Genomic DNA, 24837 nt, shown 5'->3' on the forward strand with positions numbered 1-24837 from the left:
GGACCAAAATATCAGCTGACCCAAAAACGGAAGATGTGTAACGGCCATACCTCGGACTCCTCCTGCTAGCTCCATCCAGCCGTCTCTATTGTGAAGGGTTTCGTGATATCCACCACCCACCGTGTTATACCCATAGATAGGTTATACCCATAGAAAACCATAACCATATATGTACGTGTATGAAGTTATCTATGGTTATACCCTTGGTCCCTAGAATCTCTAGTCCCGTCTCAAACCCTTTCCAAGTCAATCCCGTCGTTCCCGGTTCCACTCATCCAGCTTGGTGCCTTTTACATAGGATGGAGCGCTCATGTCATCCATGGGAAAGGGATTCATCTCTGATCAGTTCATCTTGAGGTCAGTCACCAAGTGGAAGCATCCATCATGTTGGCCAGTCTCCAGCAAAAAGGCCAGGAAAAAGTGCTCCTGGCCCAATACGTGAGTGCCATGTCTATCTGCATAATCTCACTCTATTCTTTGATCCCTTGATCCGTTCAATATTTTGTTCCCTATTTTCTCGCGCAGTATCCCTTGTTACGCCGTGTCACTTCGGCCGAGGGCACGCCCCAGGATTTACCCGCCTACGCCTTCCAAGAGCTGATTCAACTCAGCTACCAATCACCTCCCGTGGCTCAGGCCTTGGCGAGCTATTTGGCGGTCGAAGCCTTACGCCAAAAGGCCACGCTAGGTCGGCTCAAGACCTTGAAGGTCTTGGATCAGTTAACGCGTCATGGGTCCAAGTATTTCCGGCGAGCCTTGCGCTTATTGGATGAGCATTTGAGAGCCGCCTCGCAGTACTCGGTGACGGCCCACGCCGTCACGGGTTCGAGTTGGGATGAGGCCGTGCGAGCTCTAGCCCGTGATATCCGCTTGTTTCTGTTTGAGGAGGCCTTGATTAACTCTGATGAAGTTGAAGGCCACGAGGAGCCGTTACAAGCCGTGCCGAGTTTGGGCGGTTTGGGATCCTCCGGACATCGCGGCAAATATGAAGGCTTTGGCCACGCTCCTTTGGCTTCAGGTAAAGCATTCCAGAATGGATCTCCCGGGCTTGGATAAGGGTATCACATTGACCATGTTGCGTGAAGCCGGCAGAAAGGGGATTACTTTCTTTCAAAAAGGCACAGTCGTTTTAAGCCTGACATGGCTGCCTTCCACCATGAAGTACAGATATTTCTATTTAGCGATGCTTGGGAATGAGCTTGAACGGATGGAAAAAGCCCGTCAAGACCAGATTGTTGCTAGTTGTAAGTTGAAGTAATCCAAATCAGAAAGAAGTGTTTCCATTTTATGTTTTAAATGTAATTGATGAGTGCGTTCTAATAAGGCAACCTTGTTCCGTAGAAAATCTCGGTCATCGGATTTTGAATACACTTGAAAATGCCTTGACCAGTCCGGATGAGCGGGCTGAGGTCATGGCCATGTGTTTGAAGTCCGATCCTGGCGGATACACGCCCGTTTCGCTCACCACGTCCCTTTCCTCCGAATCTGACCCGCCCCAACGCCAAGTCTTGGGCCTCGTGACTCCCGTGCGGACCCATATACCTGGACGAGCCGGGGGTGGTTGGGAATCATCCGATGAGGATGAAGTTTTGGCCGAGAAACATCAATTAAAGCAAATGGCCGCTCTTAAGATTGATTCCTCCGAGGATCTACGCCCTGATTCAGATACTGGGTCTGATAGCGCTAATATGAAGGACGAAACCCCAAGTGTGGAAGAGTAAGTCCATTTGAAATGAACATCCCTGAATAGACTTTTAGGTAAGTTCGGGGAAAAAATATATTGCAGAGCCGTGGAAGCCCGACCAGATGAAACGGCGGAATCGATGATTTTGGGCGAATTTTTGGACGCTCCCGGGTTTCCAAAAGCATCTGACATTCGCCCAGCATTTCAAAGGTAATTGAGTTGTCAAGGGAGACAGGTACCCCCAGTGTTGGGCCCCAGTCGAGATGCGAATCGGAAAAGGCTCGAGTCTTTTCCTTTATTTTTGAAAAACTGCTCGCACTCGAACGCTTCTCAAGTACTCGTCATGAAGTATTTTTGGAACTCCCTTCCATGCCAGATTGTTAACCAGCGCCTTTGTTATAATTAATATGTCATTGCTATATCATCAGAAAATGGAATTTGATAGCAAAGTAATTGCAAAGTAATTTTCTTGTTGTCATAAATATTACTGATCTGATCAATCTGCCTACGACGCAAATTGTTAAACCCAGTACCCCCGTTTGCTCCCGCTTGCTCACGTTTGACTCTTTACAGATCGTGTGTAATAACACTTTCTGACCCTTTTCAACCATTGGCGTACTGTTTTGCAATTCAGTTTGCCGGCGCAGTCAGTTGCTCATCACACAGTAATAAAAAGGCAGTAGGTTGAAATGTGAAGGAAAAAAACTGTTTATCTGCACCTGTTTACCAAATTTAGGATGTAAACCCCTACAGTCGACTCGCACGAGTTAGCAGTTGAAAATGAAAATATGCGCTCGAGTGCAGGTTTTACTAAACTCCCTCAAGTCTTGAGAGTCACACACTCCTATATTTGTTGAGGCATTGGACATTGAATGGTTTGACTTTGAATTGGACCTGTAGTCCATGCATCATAAAGAAAGATAAACGTTTCCTCCAATTTGATTGCATATGCCAAATGTTAGAAAAAGAGCTAAATGAGCTTACTATTTGCAAGGAGTTAATCGTAAACTTCCATTTTTATCATGCTTTACGCAAATTTGGATACAAAGCAATCAAGGGATGTCATCTTGCTTGTTCATCTCGATGGTTCATTCCATTTTTCAGGTTGAGTGAATTGAACAACATCAGTGTGATCTACCTTATCAAGAAGAACTTGAGCGAAATGCCCTCCTCGGAGTTTAGCCACATTCGAGCTCTCCTACTCCTCGAGCATTATCTACGATCCGAACTGGTTCATATTGAAGTGTACCATCAGAACATCTTACCCATCCTTCAAACCTTGAGCCAAGATGACAACCACTTGCGGACCCAAGTGACGGTCAAAGCTAAAAAGTTGTGCCTTTTTATTGCGCGTCTAAAATCTTTACGGAAACAGGCAACGCATTCATAGTGTTTATGCAAACTCATATTAAAAGTATAATAGTAACCCGGAGTTTTTAAACAAAACTATATTGTTTTTTAAGTTTTGGAATTTGTTTCTAACCGATGCTTGGGATTGATTTCTCAACAGCCATGTCAAGTTTGATAAAAGTTTGGCTATAACAAAGAATCTCAGTATATTTAAGGGAAATTTGGAGCACTGTTAGTTACCTCCTGAATGTGGTCTACGTAACGAAAATGGAGTTTTATGGAAATTGTTCGTCCCGTTTTCATGCACTTGAGCTTCAAACTACCCTTGTTATAATTAGAGTTAAATTTCCATTGAATATGTTCTTGAAAATAGCAATAAAAGATAAAGTAACAGTTTTTGAAATGTTTTTGGTGTGTAAGTTTTAATGTAAGCTAGAAAAATTCACATAATTAATAACCTTTATTGCGACGGATTCGTCAACGGACTACAAGTAAATTCTTACATGTGTATATGATGGCTTCTCAGTTGAAGATTTTGGGGGTAGGTAAATATTCATAAGCTATAAAGCAATGAAACCAAAATTGTTCCTTATGGTTGAGAAACTTAGAAAAATGTGTTTGGGTATTTTCATCAAAACTAAAAAGCCATTTCAACCATTGTGCTTCGATTAATGAATATGCCACTCAAAGATCCAACAGACATTTTAGCCTATCTAGCCGACCCAAACGCTTAAGACATTCTCTCCTGAACATCTACGAGATAAGGAAAATGAGACGTTAGAATTCGGTGCTAGAAGTATCGAGGTAAAAGTACTTGTCATTGCCAGGAACCCTGCCATGCACGGAAATCCTGGTTTGTCCTAGTGGCAAGCTTTAAAAATTGCGATTTCACTGGCTACTCTGCAACTTTCTTGCTTTTGAGTACTTGACCTCTGTTCATTAATTGGCCAGAAATACGCGTACCTACAACTCGAAGCGAACGTAATTCTTCAGACAATCAATGGGTAAAAGGTTCCGTGAAATATCCCGGAACGGTCGGTGCGACCTCTCAAGCCTCAATCAAAACAAATACATGTCACTTCGGCTCAAATATTCAACCACAATGTCGTTCGCGTGCCAAAGAGACAGTTATCAGACACAGGTTAGACTTGAGTATGATTAGGTCATTGTCTGAACGAAATTATCCTGTTTTCTCAATTGTACAAATAGCTCTCATCCGAGGTGGTCTCGTGTTCTCCTGTCCAGCTCATTACCCGCCAGGGCCAAAAGCAAACTATTACGGGCCATGAGGTGGTGTGTCAAGATTCCGTTCTATTTCCTGAAGGAGGAGGACAAGTAGGGAAGACACCTTTGATCCCCCAAGTACATGTGCAATCAGGTTATCTTGTCATTCTAGAACTCGGATCAAGGCCAGCTCAATGGATGGCCCGTGTTGCAAGTGAGTCGGAAAGGTCTGCAAGCCGTTCATTTTGTGGCGGACTCGCCCGGTTTTTCAGTGGGTGAGGTGGTCCAACAAGAAGTGGATTGGACCCGCCGATTTGACCATATGCAGCAACATACCGGCCAACATTTGATCTCGGCCTTATTTGAATCCCAATTGGAGATCAACACCACGTCGTGGTGGATGGCCGAAAACAATGGCGACAAGGTTAGTTGAGCAATGGAATGGTTTATTCTTTGGGTTGAAGTGCAGCACGTAGTAACATTACTCCCAAAGCTTTCGCTGCCATTTGGCAGCAATAAGTCACGGTTGATTTGATGCCAAAAAATATTGAACAGCCAGGCTTTTTTGAACTGGTGGTTAAATAATACCAAGCTTTCCTTGAAGCTGCGTGGGCATCATTGTAGCATCATTTTTGACGGAGAAATGTTGCCTTTGTCTTGCATTTATAGGAATTTCTAACCTTTCCAAACAAATTTGAACTTTACTGAGTTTTGTATTACCACTGATCATAAGATAAGACGAGTTATGTACCTTCAAAATTGCAGTGGCATTATTCCACCATAAAATAGCATGAATACACCATATTTAAACCCCTTGGCCAATTCATTCTCTAGGTTGGGGTCTCCTACATAGAATTGGATCAACCAAACATCACAAAGGAGCAACTCCAACAAATAGAAGATCAATGCAATCAAGCTATTCGTGAACATCTGGACGTACGCGTTCATGTATATGAGGATGCTCATGATCCTGCCCTAACGGTGGTAAGTAGGTAACCCATTATCTGGTCAAATGCCAACATGAACCATATTTAATATCATTTAAAAGCTTTCCCAAACTCTCTTTCATATATATTTTACGTATGGACATGACCGAGAGTCGCAATAAAGATTATCGTTATTATTAATAATAGGCTCATACCAGGGGATTACCGGATGATCTGGCTGGACCCGTGCGGGTGGTCAACATCGGCTCTTTAGATAGCAACATGTGTTGTGGCACTCATGTGAAAAACCTGTCTGAACTTCAGGCCATAAAACTCTTGAGTGTAGACAAAGGAAAAAAATCCAAGAGCCTGCTCAATTTTGTGGTTGGTAATCGGGTAAGAGACAACTGATGCATCATGCTCCTCATTTTTTGGGAAAACATTAAAAGGTGGATTCGCTCCACTTCATTTTTCCAATCAGGTCTTGAAGTACTTGAACAATGGTTTCCAAAGAGAACAAGCCCTGACTCAAATCTTGAAAGGCGGTATCGACGACCACATCGATCTGGTGGGCAAGTACGTCAAGAATGTGAAGATCGCACAGAAAACATTACAGAACGTTCTGAAGGAGTTGGCTGTCATGGAAGCCAATGTGATCAACCAACAGAACGACAGGAAATTCGTGCTTGTTCACAAGTGAGTTCAAACAGTTTCCCACTCAACTTTGCCTTTTCATGCGTGGTTTTCCTCTTGCTCGATCAGTCACTGACATTTATGAACCACGTCATATTCCAACATTTTTCTTGTGGCTGGGCATTTTTTTCTGTTATGCAATTGTAAATTGTGACTGTACGTTCGTAACGCCAGGCAGGAGAATGACGCTGGCATTCAATTTTTTTATAGGAAAGACGGAGACAGCGATTACATGAACACCTTTCTTCATGAGATGATAAACAAGGCGAGTCATTTGGAGATTTACAAGCGTGCAGAAGTGCATTGAGCTGATCTGAAGTAGGTCTTTGATTTTCAATTGCAGGATCTCTTTGTGTGCATCGCGGTGGGAGATGAAACTCAGGGCCCGTGTCAATTAGCCATTGTAGGCCAGGAAGACATTGTTCAGGATCTTGGACCAAGGTATTGTGATGCCTCTATTTCATTTTGAGGGGGCTCGATTATAACCAAGAATAAATAACTTGAACATAAAACTAGACATGATCTTGACCTCAAGAGAGAGCCACTGGAAATTGTGGAGTACAACGGTTTAATATAATAGAAACCGAGGCAGAATGAGTGAAGTCATTTAATTGACCCAAAGGGAAAAGAAATTGACCGATCCGATTGAAGACATTGTCTTGGAATGGACCGGTTTAGATGGCTAAACAGAAATACGTGTTAGTTTTTTGGTCAAAACCGACCATCGAAATTGTCAATTTAGTAATGAAGAATCCCAATTTCCCACTCTACTGTAAAAAGCAAGATTTTCATCACTCACCTCCAACAACCAATATCTGTTGTGTCTGCTCTACACCTCCTCACTATTTTCACGTGCCCTGAACCAAGCCAGTCATATCCATTGTGATATCACACTCTAGTCGAACAATTTTATCGCTCTAACCATTTTATCTTTAGCCTTTATCTGTCTCCGTATTTCGTTACGCATTTGCATTGTTAGGTCGTAATTGTTCTGTTTTGCGCAAAGACATGACCATAAGTCGCAATTAAACAAGCCCAAAAAGGACGACGAATTGAATGTTCTCTCTCAACCATTTTGAAAGCCATAATACTTAAGTGATTTTTCCTGAAAATGTATTCATGTAGTTACTCTTCCAGGTTAATAAAAATCTTAGGAGGAAAAGGGGGTGGAAAAGGCCATCGAATCAATGGTCGGATCCCGTCATTCAAGTCCTGGCCCAATGTTGTGAAGGAAGTGGAAGCGTATTTTTCCGATTAACATCATTTTATTGTCATTCCTTGTGAGCATTTGTGACTATTAATATAAAGCTTTGATGGCCATTCCTTGTTGTATGCCACTCATTGTGAACCGATCACGCATCCACCTTCGTGTCTTTCACTGGACCAGGTTCTTCTTTCGTTTCGATGGGAGCCTCGACGTCTGTAACTTTGGCCCAAGATTGGAGTTCAAGGGAGCCAAAGAATAAATAAATGACCGCTCCGACGGTTTTGGCGCCAGATGCGATGTAAAATATGGTCCGCCATTCGCTCAGTGTGCCCTGAAATGATGTCAATAAGCACTCCCTGAACAAATCAGCAAATGGACTCTCAACGGACTCACATGAGGGGCAAAATAAGCAACCAAAATAGGAATGATGAACCCGGGAAGCTGAGCAATAGTGTTGGTGATTCCGAAGGCGGAACCCGCATAGGGGCCCACCAAATCCGAGTGAGAAATGAAGAACCCCCCTGACATCTCCAATTGGTGGATGCTGACCGCAATGGTGATAAAGACCATTTGACCAATCTCACTGGGAATATGACCCATGGCCGCAACCAAAACGGCCCAAGTGAGCATGGCTGAAATGTGAGAACGAAACATATTTAAGTAAGTAAATAAGTAAGTACCTTCACATGAAATTGGGATTGATTTGCCGTAAAATACTCACGGATGACTGTAAATCCCTTTCGAACTTGGGTCACGCTGAATATTCTATTTCGAATCAGATAATCTGATAGTTGACCGGTAAATGAGAGGGCAATCATGCCAATCCAAGGTAAGCCAGACAACAATCCATTCTAGAGGAGAAATTGATTTGGACTCATCAATTGTCGCTAAGAGACCCCGCCCAATGATGCTCACCTCGATGATCCCAAAATGGAAAACCTCGTTGATGAACAGAGGCAAAGTCAATGCCATGGAGTAAAGGCCGATTTTGGAGCAGAATTGAGTGATAATCAGGGCCCAGAATGGAATGGAGGTCAGCATTGCCTTGTAGGGAATGGGAGGAAGTTCGGGCTGTTTGCACGATTGATTGCGACAAGAATATTTGGCTAGGTATTTCAATTCATCGGAGGAGATCTTGGGATGCTGCTCAGGGGTATTTGAGGCCAAAAAATGGAAGGCGATGGTCCAAATTAGAGTCAAGATACCGGGGAAGTAGAAGGTCAAAGGCCACCCATTGTCAAAGCCAGTGGCACAAAGAAGGCCTGAAATTGGGGCGCTAAGAAAGTTGGACAATGGGAGGCCCACGATCACAAAAGACATGAGAGTCCCGCGTTCTTCGGGAGCGCACCAGGATGGAATAATACTAATGACCGTGGGGATGATCAAACCACTGATCATGCCTTGAACGAGCCGGATGGCTAGGATTGTGTAGCCATGAAGTCTACAATAACGACGTGGTAATTGAAGTGAGCTCCTGGGGTTTTTTTTGAAGGCACTTGAAACATTGTACACTACCTTGCAAATAACGGAATAGAAAAGCTGGTGAGCGCCAACAAACTCATGCTTGTCACAAGCAATTGCTTCCCGCCAAATTTGTCGCTGATCCATCCGCCCAAAACTTGGGTTAGAATGAATCCGTAGAAGAGTGTGCCCATCATGTTGGCTTGAATGGATCGATCCCAATCGAATTCACTCTGCAATTGAAAGTTATGGCAGTGTTCAAATCGATCCATTCTGTACCTACATACTTCATGTTCTCGCTTTTGAGGCGATCGGTTTCTCACCTGAACAATAGATGGCGCTTTTAGACTGAAGTTTCCGATCGGCAAATGATCGTTGGCGCTCCCGGTCATGCAAACCATGGAGATGGAAAAACTGAAGCGTACATAAAAAACGAGGAAATTGGCTGTGAGGCAAAAAATGGCGATCCATAAGCGAACTGATCCACACAAAGGGGGGATCGGGACAAATTCCTCTTGGGCTGTTCCATCCTGATTTGCCTCCAGCTCCTTAGCCTTGGCCTTTTCTCCTGAAGTTGATAGACTGAAACAGAGGAAAGTTTTAAAAATCTGACCGAGCTTCTAATAAGAAACAAGTACGTGTTCAACAACGAATTCAAGTTCTCCACTTAAAGAATCAACCTCTAAAAACTGGAATCTACTCTACTGCAATAACCAAGATTTTCATCATTTACCGTTACCAGCTTGTCTACGTACTATCTGTGATTTCCCTCTTTCATTTTTTTATGAGCACTGAACCAACTATAGTCATCTTTGTTGTGATATCACAATCTAGTCAACTATTTTATCATTCTTGACCGCTTCATTCAATTGAAATTACATTGTATTATTTTCGTTTGCTAGGAAGTCCCAAAGTCAATCAAATTCATAAAAATCAAAAATCATTCCATTAAACCGTATTGTTTTATATTGTGCAAACTGTTTCAAGATGAATATCTTCTTCATTCTTGTTATGCCCTATTAAATGAGCCTCCTTGCACCCTTGGGAGGAGTCAAGAGGAACCCAGCCAATCAAATACTAATGTGTAGGAACAGAAGTACAATTCATGACCGACGAAGATGTTGTTTATCGCCAGTTATCGGCTGATCAATACCATGTTGGAGACACGGATTTCCTTACCTCATTCTTGGTTTCCCGATTGATCACTGACTGACGACTTGTGAGTGTTTCACCATGACTTGGGTATCTCCGATTGAGTAAGCAGAGGAAATAAGGAAGGAAGGAAGGAAGCAGGCAAGTAATCAAGCAAGCAAGCACGAGAGAAAGGAAGCTCTGGTTGGCTTCTGTAGGTATATAGGTAGAGATGCTTTGGTGATTGGGTGGTGGACGGTTTCCGATACGCGTGTGGTCACTTGTAACAAAAAGTAAGAACTGAATTGTAACTTGCCACTTACGACCATTGCCATGCATCACATACACTCTTACATACGACTGTCATCACGGGATTCTGGTCGCTCTCCAAAGAAAATCTTGACGGTTGATTGGCAATCACCGACTCCAGAGCGACTTTGACCAGAATCTCGAGTGTCCAAATGCCAAAACATCAATCCGTGCCTTGGCGATCCTCAATGGCTACAAAGTAGCTCTGATAGCATCCATTTCTGCGCCACTCCACCACTCATTTGTCGACGCACTCGCGACTGGATAGATGGATGGATGTATAGGAAATTCATGCCTGAAACGGACGTTTTAAATCGTGAAGTTGGGCTGAACTTTAGGATCCTGGTATTGTCTTCATCGGAGGGTTTCCTTCTTTCGGTGATTGACCACCCTTGCTTTTGGCTTTTGGCGCTAAATTGGTCAGACGAAGTAGGGAAGAAGAAGTCTAAGGAGGGTGGATTACTTGTACACAATATCGTACTTCTTTGCTCGCCCTACCCTCGAATGATCACGGAAAATAAAGCACCTAACTGTTCATAAGACCATTTGCGCTACAGTTCAATTGAACATCCAGTTCCGAGATGGACAAATGTGCTCAGGATCGATGTGGCATTTTGCAAGACGTTATTGTCCTCGTCACGGTCGGGTTCGGAATCAAAATAAATCTGATAAGAGTGTTGATTCCTTGAACACCTTCATTGCGTCAACGACGTGAAGGAGGAATCTTTTTTAAATGTAACGCGAAAGGGGGCTATTAGATGCCTATCACTCCTAAATTGGGGGAGTCAAACTACTACTTCGTGCAGGAGGGAAGGAACTGTTTTGGTGAATGAAGCATCTTTCCGGTTTGAGAGTGCCAAGTCATGAAGAGAAATGGAGTTCATTTACATGCCTGTTTGAGCCCGATCGGACAAAGATTGCCCAATTCTCAAGGTCTGGTCATTTCATGCTCAATAATTTCCAGTCCAGACCAGCTCGGTGATATTGAGTTCCATGGATCCATATACTGTAGAGGTCACTATTATCTGTATAATTGGTATTCATTCAAACTTACCCAAGCCGTAGCATTGGTGTTTTTTGATCAATTTCAGAATGGTTATTCTATTTACCAAATTGAGAGAGTGGCTCTGAGAGGGTTCAAATTAAAATCTGAAAAAAATAACCAAATTTCAACCATTATACTAATCTACTTTCTGAACATCATCAATGTTGAACAACAATTAGAAAGAACCGAAGAAAAGATTCATCTGCAGCTTGCCGCTTTGTCTGAATGAGCCATTACGCAAAACTCTCATATATCGATCGCCAATTTCCTTCCCAATGAAATCATACCAACCATAGTATTAAAGGTCTTTCCTACGTACTCCGTGGAATACGGAGAGCACACAGTTCAAACGATAGGATAGCAACGGCTCCAACCATGAAGCCCCCCTCGCTTTCGGTCCCTCCAGCTGGATTGGTTGTGTGCTCTGGGCACACAGGGTAAACTACCCCTCTGACAGTCTCAGGGATGGAATGGTTGTGACGGTTGCAATGCACGTCTGAATGGAGTAAGAAGGCGAATATGTGCGATTGCTCAGTGGTACCAGGATGATGCGAGAACACCCGGACTTGGGCCAGTCCTGTCGGCAGCCGCGGACTCGCTCATGGAGAGCTGACTCACTCCATTCCTCCTTCCAGAATCCCAAGTTCCTCCTGAGCACATGTACGTACGGCAAAGGATACTTTTGTAGCTCACTGGATGGTTGGGAGTGAGTGACGAGGAGTCTGAAATCGACCAAACCCTCGTGGAAAGTACTGCAGCTTTTGGCATCTGTCCTTTCGGAGAAACCCCCGACCAGACATGATCTCCTAAATTGGACGACCTTTCATTGATGATAAGAGTGTACTTTCGAATCATACACATATTTTTGATTGATCTTTTTTTTCGTTTGTCAAGGGCCTGTTTGCTTGCAGGTGGACGTTAATGTTTGGTGTTAAGTTGTGTGATCTGCTGATCATTCTCCAATCTGGTCGGATCCGTCTTTCGGACGGGAAAAAATCCCCCTTGTTTGAAATGAATCCCAAGGACTGAGGAACATCATAACAACAACTCCGGAAAAAGCCGGCCAGAAATGACGAGGAGTGTGGTGGTGCCTGGTTCATTCGTCCAAGGGACCTTTCACTTTTTGATCTTGTCGCCTTAGTCTGGTCTCGGTAATTGGTGTGTTCGGTAGTTCAGTGTTGTCCTTGTCATTTATGTTTGTGTGCATTTCCATGTGTCGACATTTCTCCGCATCCAGTTTGGTGCTCTTGAAATTTCTCGACGACGATCTTCATCTCTTGTCGTCTCTCTATTAACACCGAGTTTGTGACCTTTGACAATGATGTTGGCCACGCACAACCACAACCAAGAGTATTTGAACCCCACCAATATGGCCATGGAAGGGCCAGATCCATGGAAGCATGTCACGGATTTCCCACTCTGTGATATGTCGTTTTATTCCAACGTGATGATGCCTGGAGGCGTGGACAGCTGTTCCACGCCTTCTCGACACAGTGTGGACGGCTCCGACGCCTACAGTTGTCGAAGCATGGGCGAAAAAGACGATGACGCTGTCAAGTTGTTCGTGGGTCAAATCCCAAGGGCCATGGAAGATGGCGCAGTTCGACCGCTTTTCGAGCCATACGGCAAAATTTTTGAGTTCATCATTCTCAGGGACAAACTCACCGGCATCCACAAAGGTACGACAACTTTAACAACAACAACAACAACAACGACAATAGCATCCTTCTTCTCTGACTCTGACAGGTTTCTAATTCTTAAACTGTCTTGGGTTTAGAGCTCAATGCGAAACGTTGCGAAGGATGGGGTTATCCCCCGGTGACAACAGTGCGTGTCATTTATTGATTTTTATCGATTTTTGGGTTTTTCTCCCTTCCTCCAGTCTGACACGCGCAGATTACGATTCACCCACAAGAACAGTTCAGTATGCTGGTTCACTGGTTGGTCGGTCGGCTGACGGGTGGGTTGGTGGGTTGGCTGGTTGGTCGGATGAAATGGACGAAGAGATAGGCTTCACTGTTTAGGGCACGGTAAAGCGTTGCTTTGTCCGTCCAAAACACGCTGCATTTCCGATAATAACGAGCGAATTTGCATGGATAAATCGTAAATAGAATAAGCCAGGGGAAGTTAGTTGTCTGTTCCCTCGGTTGGCTTACTACTGTGCTGCTACAAAAATGTTCCTCGGAGCTGATAAATGACGAGCAATCATTGAAAAACATTTTTCAAGCTCTGCTCGATTCGCTGGGTGCTTGACAAGCACACATTCATTCACTCATGGTACAATCATACACTGTCATGATAGATTGAGCTGTCCGCCGAGGATTTACTTCTCATTGACATACTAGACGTAGGCTTTCAATAAAACAACATTTGTCTTGAGGTTGGTGAAAAAAAACCCGACCAAACTCCCTCGGTATCTGAGTAGCGGCTCAGTTTGACTTGAGGAGATCCATGGGGAGATTTACAAAAGTTACCAGGGGATATCCACCTAAAGTGGGACATTCAACTCTGTTCAGAGTGGCATGAAACCAATCAAACCAATGAACAATAAAGCCTTCCCGACTGCAGTCATTACATTAGCTAGAGTCACGAAGTGTTTACCACGTATTTTAAAATACTTTTCACAATTGACCATGTGAATTGGCCAGAGGGTATTTACTCAGCTGTACGTACCTTTCCAATTTGAACTAGAACTTTATTTCGAACCCCAAGGGGGATTGTCCCATTTTTCCTTGACGTATCCTCGTTTCAATGTGTAAAGTAAAGAGACACTCATCGAGTTTACTTTCAACGTCCGTTAACTCATTATTCATTCGACTGTTTGAGGCCTTAGATTAGAAAAACTCGGACAGACAACCAAAGTAAGGTCCACGTTATAGATGTCTTGACATGGGAACGAATACGGTTGCATGTAAGCAAATGTCATTTCGAGCTCACTGAGTTCCATGAAATTGAAGACACCAAGAACATATTAAAAAATGTACTCATGTCATTTGCTATTGGCATCCTATAATATAGATGAGTTCCCTCTGAAAGACTTTGCCGAGGGAATCGTGTAAATTCGTGTCAAGATGATTCCTTTTCCATCCATTCCATCCTTCCTCCAAGATGTTCATAACAACAAGTTCCCAAGTAAGAAAGGAGGAGCGCTCAAGCTCAGACCTCGCTGGCCTCAACCTCACATTCCAGTCTGACGAAGCAACAACTTTTCATCCTCTTTCTTTGCTTCGTCCTCGCCTCTTCCTCTGGTCTTCTCCTTTTCCCTCCTCAAGTGTTCCAAAACGCGAGGACAGACGACCAAACGACCGACCAACCCACCGACCGACCGAGAGTGAGTGAGTGAGTGACCGAGGATCGAAGTTTCTTGGAGGTCTCTTGTTGCACTCGAGCTTCGTGCGTGTGGTACCGTAGTAGCCCGTAGCCTCGCCTGTTCTCTCTCCCTCATCCGCTCTGTGTGGGAGTCAGTCAGTTAGTCAGTCAAACAGTTCCTGCTCGATTGGGCCGTCCCACGAGCGACCTCAATCCTAAGCCGCGTCGTCGGTCGACGAGGAGGGAGGACAAGAGGACGTGGAAGGGACCGTTGCAAGCGACTATGAGGAGGACGCCAGAGGCCGAGAAATGAAAACCGGCCTCGAATGAGAATGAAAATACGAATCTTACATTAGTCGAGCGCAATCCAGAGCATTGTACAGTTGATCGGTGTTAATTCGTCGTCCTTGTTGTAGATTCTATATGTGTCCTGGTCGTACCACATTCATTGGTGTTCCTCTCTTTCAAAACAAAAAAAAGCCAAGCAAGCAAGCAAACAACCACACTTTAAGAAAACGAGGCAGTAACCAGTTGTCAGTTTGAGTTCCTTCCGTTCCACCTCCACCTCCACCTTCTTACCAATTCATCAATCAGATACGCAATCAAGACACAACCAACTACTCCACCACTTGCATCCATCCCGGAGATAGCCGAGTCGTTATCGTTGTGAACAACCGTCTGTTGATGATGATGATGATGGCGGTGGTGATGCCAAAACTAATCGCCTCGCTTCGACTCATTTGTCATCACTAAACTTGATACTTTTGACCAAACTTGGCCAATCCACTCTCAAGGCTGACATGTAAGACGCCTTGAACACGTCCTGAATCGCCTTCAATGGCAGACACTTTCAATGTTGGAACGACTTCTGTTGCTGGTGGTGTGGAATTGGACACAACGGCCTCTAGTTAATGCGAGATTATGAAGTGAGCTTCGGACGATTTTGGTTGCTTTAGGTGTTGTTAACAATCCTCATCCTCTTGATCATTCATTCTTCTTGATGTGCAATCCTGTTCCTTGGTGTTAATTGGTGTTCCAAACTCTGTTGACAAAAAAAAAGAAAATTCATCCAGATGCAAAATTGCTCCTAGAAGACATTGCTCAAAAACCAACTCCCTCAACAAGCAAAACCAAATAACTCGCCACCAATCGTGAAGAAATCCTTGTGACCAAACTTTGATTTGAAATCCGTATGACTCTTTAATCCCAAGTTCCAAATCAAACGTCAAAAACGAAACTTATTGGAACAAACACTTCGACAGAGAATGTGATTTAAAACAATTAACTCCAAGAAAATAGATTCACTCAGTTTTACTTGAGGTAAGTTGTTCAAAACTCTCAAAATAAAAGCTTCCATGACGCATGACGCGGCCACTCTTGGGACTCATTTCCAAGGAGTTCCAAATCGTTTAACATAACTTCCAAGAGTTCAAGTGCTGTCTCTAATACTAAGTCCATCGTCCCATCAACCATCCTGTTCCATATTAGGCCCATTTTTAAGGCTTGTGCTTTGGTAGATCAAAAGCTTCAACCACCATCCCGCTTTGAAATCTTCTTTCCACTTTCCTTGCTTGCTCTGGGTGTTCCATTACTGCTGCTATATTGAAGATTGCAAGCTACAAGCGACCAAGAACAAAATGATAAATTGATACTAGTGAGCCCTTCCGACGTTACATTTTTGAGAGATGAGTACCCCTCTCTTAAACAGGGTGTCTTAATTACGAGCACAAGCCACAATACACCAGCCCTAGAGGGTTGATTCTCTGTCCCAAAAGCACTTCAATGTCGCTATGTCAGGTTTTTCCCCCAATGCCCTAGCCGCTGGTGTCAAGTCTGAATCACCCTGTCCAGGCTAATTGTGGATGAATGAGTTTTTGGTGTGGTAATCCCACTTCTGTTCCGGTCTCGTTACCCATGTGGGACACGACAAATACGAGCGAGTCTTCGATCAATTAGAAGATGAAAGCACCGCTCATCCATAGTGCAAGTATTTATAATAGTGTTTGCTTGTGGTGCCTGGACTTGTCGTACTAATCACCTGTTGCGATCCCCCCTCCACGGCCTGTCAAATCCCAATCCGGGCCTTGTAAAACACTTGAAAAGTTTGCATTTCTGATCGTTGGAACGTAAGTTGTTGGGCCATTTTGGCTCGTGAAGAAGCGAGTGGAACGTCAGCTGTTCCAAAGAAACTTTTTCCAACCTCTTGCAATATGTATGATGATACGGCTAGCTATTTTTTCATCTTGAGCCGAAGATGAGACGTTGAAAGATGGTGGCTGATAGCATTCAGGGCTGGAACACTGATCAAATTTCATTGAAGCTCTCTCCAAGTTTGCATCCGCGTCAAATTGGCTCCCCCTTCCTTTCCCAATTAACGTGTTTATGGTGTTCCAATCGATCGCGTTCTCAATTCTTCACATGCTGCTCCAACTTGGCCCGAGCTCGTCGATCCCCTCTTTCGTTCAACAGTGGAGAAATCCCATCCAGTGAGTGGTGAGGATTTTCCAAGAGCTGACTGGAACCAGATGCCCGAGAAAGAGATAGATGGATAATTTGTTTTCCAAAATTGATGAAACTTCCATTTCATCCTTTGTGTACGACAACGAGTAGAAGCAGTAGCAGTGGAACCATCACCACCACCACCACCGCCAGTAGGTAGGTAGCCGTTGAAGACGACTACAAGTTGCTCCAAATCGGTTCCAAGGAACATCTTGAAGGGGGCTGGTGGTTCTCTCTAGCACATTTGGTAGTGGTGGGCTCGCTAGCTGACTCACTCTCTCTTCCACTTCCCTTTACTTTGTGAAAGAGCGAGTCTTCCGAGGATCCAAGTTTGTTTAAGGAAGGTAGAAGGTATATCAGCTGGAAATGGCGAATTGCATCCCAACACCAAGCAAGATCCAACGACCACAGAGAAGTGGCCACAAGATACGGCCGAGGCAATAACGGCCACTTGGGATCCGACCAATGATTCAAATTTGGCATTATCTCCACCTGGCACACCGCGAGCCCATTCGGTTCCCGGATTCGAAAAAGGTACCCGGCCAATCAATGGACCTGAACATCTTCGCCCATTACTCTATGACTACTCCTCACCCATCGGAGTTAATTCAGTACTGTAGCAGTGTAGTCTGTGTACGTATTGGATACCTAAAAGATGCTTCCCACTGGTTAGTAGAAGGCTTTTGCAATTTTTCCTGACTTTGATTCATTTCGGCCTTGATTGAAAGCCATTAGAACTCTGAAAACTTCTCAGATTAAGTGGGAGGGAACGCAGAGCGAAACGCGAAAGGAAAAGGATGCAACAGCACACAAGTTTTGGACACAATTGGAGAGGGCCAGCTCACAATAGGCAAAGAGAGGGCAGGGAGGGGGGGGCTGCTGTACGGCCNGGGGAAGGGCTAGTGGTCTAGTGGTTGGCTCGATCATGGACATCTCAGAGTGGGCCCCTCTCCCTTTTTTGCACCATTCTTCAATGTGCCAAATTCTGGTTTGATTGAGATTTTTCGCCTCCATAGGGGACCCAAGACTGATCCCCTTCTCCTCTCCATGAGTTGGTTGTTCGATCAACTCGATCTGGCGGGGCTCGTTCCGTTTCCTTTGGACACAAAAAGTGACAGGACAAATCCAATTGGGCGAATTAATGACAATTTTCCGACGGCAAGGAGACGGCTTCATTATGGTTTCTATGTGGGAGTTCATCGGACAGGCACATGGTTGACCAAATATTGCTTCGAGATGGTGTTCTACGCCTAATAAGATAAAGGGGGCGGGGAGGCTCACCCGTCGGATCTATTTGGCCAGACAGCTCATTTCTCTCCCTCATCCAGAGCATCAGGCCAGATCTCTCCATCCAGCTAGCTATGATTAGGCAGGAGGGACACACTGAGCGAGAGAGGAGGAGACACAACCTCACCAAGGAGAAAAATCACTCTTTTATCCCTCAAGTTTTGCGGAGTCTCATTTGGTAAACGGATGTGAGACAATCTGGGTCCATATGAGATTTCAGCACTGAGGAAAACGAATAGAAAACAGAAAACATCTCTTCTTGACGAACAATTTGTTCGAGAATAGATCAGCACCTAGCCGCCAGGCACGAGGAGATTAGGGATGAGTTGAATAGACGATTCGTCTTCGGTTGACTCGATTCTCAGACAAGGCCCTGATGGGACTCGAGAGGATGGGCTCTGGAATTTCTCTCAGTGCCTTGCCTAAACAGGGGTTTTAGGCTAAACTTTTCCCCTTTGAGTACCTCTTTACGATGACAGACAAACAGAGGAGAAATACAGGGCGAAAAAAAGAACAACGCGAAAGCACCTTAAACACGGGGTTATCACAAATTGAGTCCTTCCCTAGTCCACAACCCAAAACTTGCACATTCACCCGATGTACAGGAAAATACTGAACTTCATCACACAGTCAGAAACAAAGGACATCGACGACCTATTTATTGATTGACAACTTTTGTCCAACCCCTTGGTTGATGACTCTGTAAATACAGGTACTTACCACGACTTCACGTTATTTCCACCTCACTTGGCTTTAATGTCCTCCTGGCCTCATTGGATCGAGGTCGGCCTTCGAAATCCGCTCAACCCGACTTAATGCAAGGTCTACTTCGTACGTCCGTTTCAAACCCGATTTGTTGAGAACAATAATTGAAAATGGAACTTGACACGAACTCCCTAATCATTGTACCGAACCAACATGGGCTTGGGACTTTGGTTATGTGCCAAAACAAGTAATCTCGAATATCCAGACTCAAATCACGCAGAGTCACCTCCAACGATCAAATTAAAACTTTGCTTTGGACAGTGACACCAAATGCGCTCGACATACGAACAGGTGTTGCTTGGGAGCCAACCATTGGTGGAAAATGTATTCTAACAATGGTCGATTCCTCTCATTTCAACCCAAATACCACTCTTCACCCAGAAGAACACAATATTGTGATATTTAATAGAGCTCTAAAACAATTAGTGTCCGAAGCGTAAAACTTGAACGAATGATCTGAATGGCATTTATGAATTAACTCCCATTGTCGAATGTTTCTGACAATTCGCTTCATAATCGATGCCTCATTAATCCAATTGTCATTTTTTGTCAAAATGGCCACTTACGACGTTTGTTAAGAAGTCTAAAAAGTCAATCCATCAAATTATGTTCACTAGGTTGTCAAATTTTGTTGTTTTAGAGACTGGTGAATAAGATAGTTTTAACTGGATCTTCAAATGTAAAAATATGATCAATTAAAACAGTAAGTGCTTTCGTATTGTAATCGAATTATAGCTCAATTATTTTCTGAGTTCAATGTTGGGCCATTGGGTACCCACTCTTTCCTTACAATAAATATTTTTGCTCACTTCCTTACCGCTACTGGGAATGGAATTCCCAGTAATTCAAGATGAAAGATTTAACTGTTTTACTAAACTTTATTTTCATATGATATCTGATCCATCAACGAATTAGAGTTGGCGGATCTGGTCAGCCCTTGAATGTAAAGTTGATTAAGTTTGATTTGAAATCCTGCTACACGATCAACACCTACATATTGATTAGCATTGACAAATGCATTGAAAAAAAGAAGAGAAAGTCAAATATATAAGTGAGCATAAAGAAATTAGCGATGAACTACAAAGTACAAATTAAGCTTTAATCGAAATACATAGGTGAAAATTTGCAATTGCATTTAGACATTTGAATATGACTGATTACAATCTCTTCAAAGTTGAAGTGTGATGAGTTTGTTAGCTTCCAATTACAACTTATTTGAAAAGTGTAGCTATGATTCCATCACATGTCTGTGTGCTAAGAGTGGTCAATATTACTCGCAATCATCAGCAACTTGAATTCGTCCAAACAATTTCCAGGGTTTAAATTCTAAGTGCGTGGGCTTGCATATGCTTTTAGTTTGCCAAAATAATTTCCAACCTCGAGATTGCCAATTTACACCTTGCAGTTTTCCCCTCGGTCTTCACCTCACTAAGATTTTACCATCTACTACATGTGGTGTACTGTAGATGCCATGATTGCACTCCCGGATATATGTGTATGTATTGTTGTTGCCAGCCCATTGAGTCATTATGGGCTCGGGCCATGATGGGTTTGGAACCAAATTTCCTAATTAGAGTCAGTCGCGCTTCGAGCCTCGCTCGCGTCGTTCCGTCGTGTCTCTCTCCTTTCTATCTATCTATGTACGTATGTGCGTACATGGTAGTTCACTCATTCGAGTGGACTGGTTTCGTCGCCTGTGAGGAGGTCTCTAGTGAAGAATCATGCATGCATCTGTATGCATTGGTGTTTGCTCTGGTGATCCCCTTTGTTATTGAAAGTGGTGGTGAGTTTCCACCACCCAACCACCCAACCAACAATCTCGACGAGTGCTACGCCAGAGAAGGGAGGTGGCACTGCTGCTCATGGTTGGCCCAATCCATCCACACGTATTTGAACTCCCAAGTCGGTCTCGTTGTTCTTGTCCAACATCCACAGCACACAGCACTCGCACACTCTGTTTGTATGTACATACAGTATGTACCTAGTTTGGAACGGTAGAGGACTGCTCTGCACCTCTCCTTTAAGGTCTTTTTTTTCTCAATGCACATTGCACAGGAAGGCAACACACGATCTGTATTGTGAACCACTATATGGGATCGTCCTTTTCAGGACCAATGGTTGAATGTACGTATGCACGTACGTAGGTATACTTGTGCTCTATGTACTACACTTGATCAGTCCATAACTAGTGGTGGAGGACAGGCGGCCGCTGAGTTTGCTCGGCTTAAGCTACATCTGGGACAATCCTATTGTTGTGCTCAGATGGTTTTTCTTGGTACACTTCCCTCCCTCACTCCCTCTCTCTCTCTCTTTCTGCGTCGGTCAAGACCCATGAGTGGCGAGAGAGAGAGAGAGCACCAAGCTTTTTCTATAACATGAGATTACTTTCTTGCATTTGACGGAATCAATAAATGCTCTTGTGAATGTTAATGCACTTCGGGGCCATTCATCCGCTTTTCCACTCCCTTCAATCCAAAACAGCCCTCTGATTATGTGAGTGAGCCACTTGCTTGGCACTGAGATTTTTCCCCCTTGCATCTGTCATGTCATCTGGCGTTCGTTGGTGGGACGAGTTCATTGAACTTTTTTAAAACCAATCTCATCATTCTGGTTGAAGTGCAGCCAATCGTCCAGTTCTTGTACAATATATAGGCAGGTGGCTTATCAAAGCACTTGGGACAAATGAGTGGCTTTTCAAGGGTAATGATACTGGGACAGTTGAAAAAGATCGTTCAACAACACATTGACAACGGTTCACTTTCAATCTTTGGAAATGACCCACATCAACGGGAAAGAAAGGCAATGTGAACCTCACAGGGTGAAACAAAGCCCTGGATAGATTGCCATGGTACGCTTTATTTGCCGGTTTTGAGACTTTGTTCTTGGCCTGTTTTCTTTCAGTCAACCAACAAGGACATTGGTGGGTTGGTGGGTTGGTGGGTTGGTTAGTTAGTAGGTTGCTTGTTGCCTGTTGTTCGTGTCTCGACTTGAAATGGAAATTAGCTTTTTGGGTGGCAGGGAAAATATTTCGCAGGAAAATTGAAATTTATTGCTTCGGCGGAATAAATTGGGGACGGAGAGGGACCAGAGACAGGACCCGACGTCAAAGCGAATGGCTTGTTCCATTTTAGGGATGAAAATTGCCTGCCTGAGCGAGTTCGTATTGCTTTAGCAAATTTGCAGTAATTCCTAGTTAGTGAGTACAAGATGCACCATGCTCTCACACCTTGGATATTCAGAGATGTGTCTTCATTTACCCAGAATAAAGAACTGGGTTTGGGTTCCTCTCACCAGCGATATCTATCAGTTTCTACCAGAACGACTCGACTCTTGATATTACAGCCGTAATGTATTTTTTTTTGAGTAGGGAGATCAATGTTGCCGTGGGCCTGATGTCGATATGAATACATATAAAAGATACATCAAGAAACATCAATCACTTAAAACGAACACATCAACCCATTCATCCACATTCTGGGCGATCCCAATCAGCAGAAGATGCTGTTTCCGAGCCTCGGAGTCGTTTTGAAAGTCCAAACCAAGGTTTTAACAAGCTGTCAAGTTCTACCCAGACGTTATCAAGAATAGATAGCCAACAAATGGATATTTTAGAAGTGAATTGAAGAAGGGCCGAGGCTGGTGGTCTGTATGGTCTTTGTCGGCAGCAATGGTCGTGGTCTCAATCTTGGTTGTGAGTCGTGTTGCAATTGGGTTTGGAAGTCCGCGCTCCATCCAGGTCTCTTTATCCTTTATGTAAATCCGGCAAAAGGTTGATGACAGGAATGCACTTAAATCCCATGGATCCTTTGTTTCAACCCTCACCAACCAAAGCAGCGTGCCTTTGCTCGACTCAACCAACCATCTTTGGCGTTTTCCCATTTCCCGTTGGTTGGTTCGCTCCATCCGTTCCATTCTGGTTGCTCCTCTTTGACTTAATTCCAGTTGTAAGTGACAAGCGTTAAAATGGAAATTTCCATCCCCTCTCCTCTTCCTTCAACAAATGGAACGAGAAGCACAATGAATCCGGGAATGGAAAAACGAACAATAGGTGTGGTCTAAATCGCGTACCGAACGACTTTCATGACCACGTGGTCACATGGTCACGATGTCGTTTGCACACTAGTTAGTAGAGCTATGGCATTCCTCGACTTTCAGTGCTTGTTCGGTAGAGTACATACACGTCTACCTGAATATTCACCAATTGGTACATGAAGTATGCAACGTTGATGTATCCTGTTGGACTGTACTCCCCTAGAACCATATTGCGTGCCTTTGCTCTCTGGTTGCATTCCAATGGGCTTTCGGGCTCAAGGGACGAATGTGTTGTTGCATGTCATTTTGCACGTCACACTGAAGAACGAGTGTGACTAATGCAATCTCTTTCTTTGCAAACGCTCAATCAGATCCCTCCTGCTCTACGTATCTCGCTCGGTTTCTATCTGGATGTATTTGTTCGAAGCACTTGAAATGAATCCTAGTGACACGATTGGAACTCGTCTGAGCTTGGGAAGGAACTGAAAAAAAGGACCGGTCTCCCCAGCAAGCGGTAGTAGATGAAATATCTGACCACATTGAAGATTGAAGCAAGTGGAATCCGAGGGAATATCTCAACCCTATATCTTGATCCTGAGAAAATGTCCTCCAAGTTGTCTGCTCTTCCAACCCGTTGGACCCCTCCCAAGACCTTCTCAGTCAGAGTCTCTTCCTCCTTTCATGGTGACAAAATGCTCGTGAGCATCAGATAAGGTGATGAGCTACACTTGAAGGCAACCCCACATCCCACTCGAACCATGTGGATCGCAAGATTCTTGACAAGGATTTGGATTTGGTCACTTCCCTCTTCCTTCTCTTCTTCTTCCTCTCTGCTAACTCCTTCCTCCCCTTATTTCCTTGAGATCTTTCCTTTGGGTGCAAAAATGGTATCAAAGCTTGATGGAATGCTTTTTCAAGCGCTCCCAAATCGTAAAGAAGAGGAGAAACGAGATTATGATGGTGCCGCAAAAAGTCATTGTTTGTATCGTAAACGCAGATCCTATATGCTCGCACACGACCAACACACGGCCAAGCACAAGCACAAGCATCCCCTTTTTCAAGAGATGGAGCCTTTTGCCGAGATCCAAGAGCCTCTTCCTCTTCTGCCTCCTCGTTCAGCTTCTTCCATCCACGAGATGCTCAATTTGAACTGCTGTGATGGAATCTTCAAGCAAACCATAAATTATGTGCCCACAGTCACCCGATCTAAACCCAGAGAGAGAGGCGGGTCTTTGTGAGCGCTCGGGGATCCAAATTGCTTCATGCAATAGGGATTTGTACTTTGTACCACTGCATATTGTTAACCATATAAATTTATGTATAGAAAATGATTCGTCTGGAGCTAGTGGTTAGATTTTTAGGTATGATCTCCAAGAGAAATGTTTTTCCGGGTCCCAAATTTCCGACGGATTGTAATTCATTGTCGGCCAAGCTTATTGCATACCAGGAATGAAGGCCACTTTGAGAGGTTAAGCCAATAAATGCCAGGGTCCGGTTTTTGGTTAGGTGAGGCGTTACTGGTTGATCCTTTTAGTGTCCGAGCTTCTTGACTTCAAGGTGGCAGAGAGCTTTATTATGGAAGAAAAGACGACGACCCGAAGGAAAGCCCACGAAAGGAATGGAGTGGAAACAAAAAGGGCTCTTGTCACCGTTGAAGGTTTCAGATGATGGAGGCTGATAATGCCAATCAAAATTTTCCCAGGCTCTTCTCGTTCCTTCTCAAAGTGGTTGTAGCACCAAGAAGACGTCAGGGCTTGGCCAATTTTCTTTTCCACCAATTTATACATAATGCGATACTTCGGATACACAGAAGAATTACCTTCGCTTTCCACCGAACTACACGTCCACGTGTAACAAGATTAATTCTCTTATCTTCCTTTTCTTCTCTCTTTTCTCTCCAGAGAGTGCTGCTTAA

General features: G+C 44.0%; 4 protein-coding genes across 5 annotated transcripts in view; 3 read left to right on the forward strand and 1 right to left on the reverse strand.

Annotated features, from left to right (window-relative positions):
- The first annotated feature begins 110 nt into the window (after nucleotides 1-110).
- LOC131889279 (AP-4 complex accessory subunit Tepsin-like) lies at nucleotides 111-3116 on the forward strand. The gene is made up of 5 exons (XM_059238363.1): nucleotides 111-438; nucleotides 526-1018; nucleotides 1342-1717; nucleotides 1787-1894; nucleotides 2789-3116. Exons 1-5 carry the CDS (start codon nucleotides 385-387, stop codon nucleotides 3072-3074), a joined length of 1317 nt encoding a protein of 438 aa, XP_059094346.1. The 5' UTR covers nucleotides 111-384; the 3' UTR covers nucleotides 3075-3116.
- A 1196-nt stretch (nucleotides 3117-4312) lies between these two features.
- LOC131889289 (alanyl-tRNA editing protein Aarsd1-B-like) lies at nucleotides 4313-7195 on the forward strand (the record flags this gene model as incomplete). Its single annotated transcript, XM_059238374.1, is given in 8 exon segments — nucleotides 4313-4369; nucleotides 4431-4682; nucleotides 5093-5242; nucleotides 5392-5580; nucleotides 5666-5880; nucleotides 6088-6142; nucleotides 6221-6318; nucleotides 7015-7195. Coding segments are annotated over 8 exon segments (1137 nt in total), but the record flags the coding sequence as incomplete, so codon positions are not given.
- LOC131889219 (sialin-like) lies at nucleotides 7123-10224 on the reverse strand. 2 transcript variants are annotated; one of them, XM_059238274.1, is made up of 8 exons: nucleotides 10031-10224; nucleotides 9725-9956; nucleotides 8869-9127; nucleotides 8600-8778; nucleotides 8000-8525; nucleotides 7806-7935; nucleotides 7478-7716; nucleotides 7123-7415 (listed from the first exon to the last, which is right to left on the reverse strand). In XM_059238274.1, the coding sequence occupies exons 2-8, from the start codon at nucleotides 9727-9729 to the stop codon at nucleotides 7230-7232; spliced, it is 1524 nt and encodes a 507-aa protein (XP_059094257.1). In that variant the 5' UTR covers nucleotides 9730-9956; nucleotides 10031-10224; the 3' UTR covers nucleotides 7123-7229. The 2 variants fall into 2 exon arrangements, with proteins under 2 accessions (XP_059094257.1, XP_059094247.1); XM_059238264.1 differs by having other exon boundaries at nucleotides 9725-10224.
- Nucleotides 10225-15333: 5109 nt separating this feature from the next.
- The window catches only part of LOC131889225 (CUGBP Elav-like family member 4), a 101713-nt gene continuing 92209 nt past the window's right edge, over nucleotides 15334-24837 (forward strand). Inside the window, exon 1 of the mRNA XM_059238318.1 lies at nucleotides 15334-15659. The gene's annotated coding sequence lies outside the window, so the exon portion shown is untranslated. The remainder of the gene's footprint in view (nucleotides 15660-24837) is intronic.

The sequence above is a fragment of the Tigriopus californicus genome, chromosome 1 (assembly GCF_007210705.1).
Source record: "Tigriopus californicus strain San Diego chromosome 1, Tcal_SD_v2.1, whole genome shotgun sequence".
NCBI lineage: Eukaryota > Metazoa > Arthropoda > Copepoda > Harpacticoida > Harpacticidae > Tigriopus > Tigriopus californicus.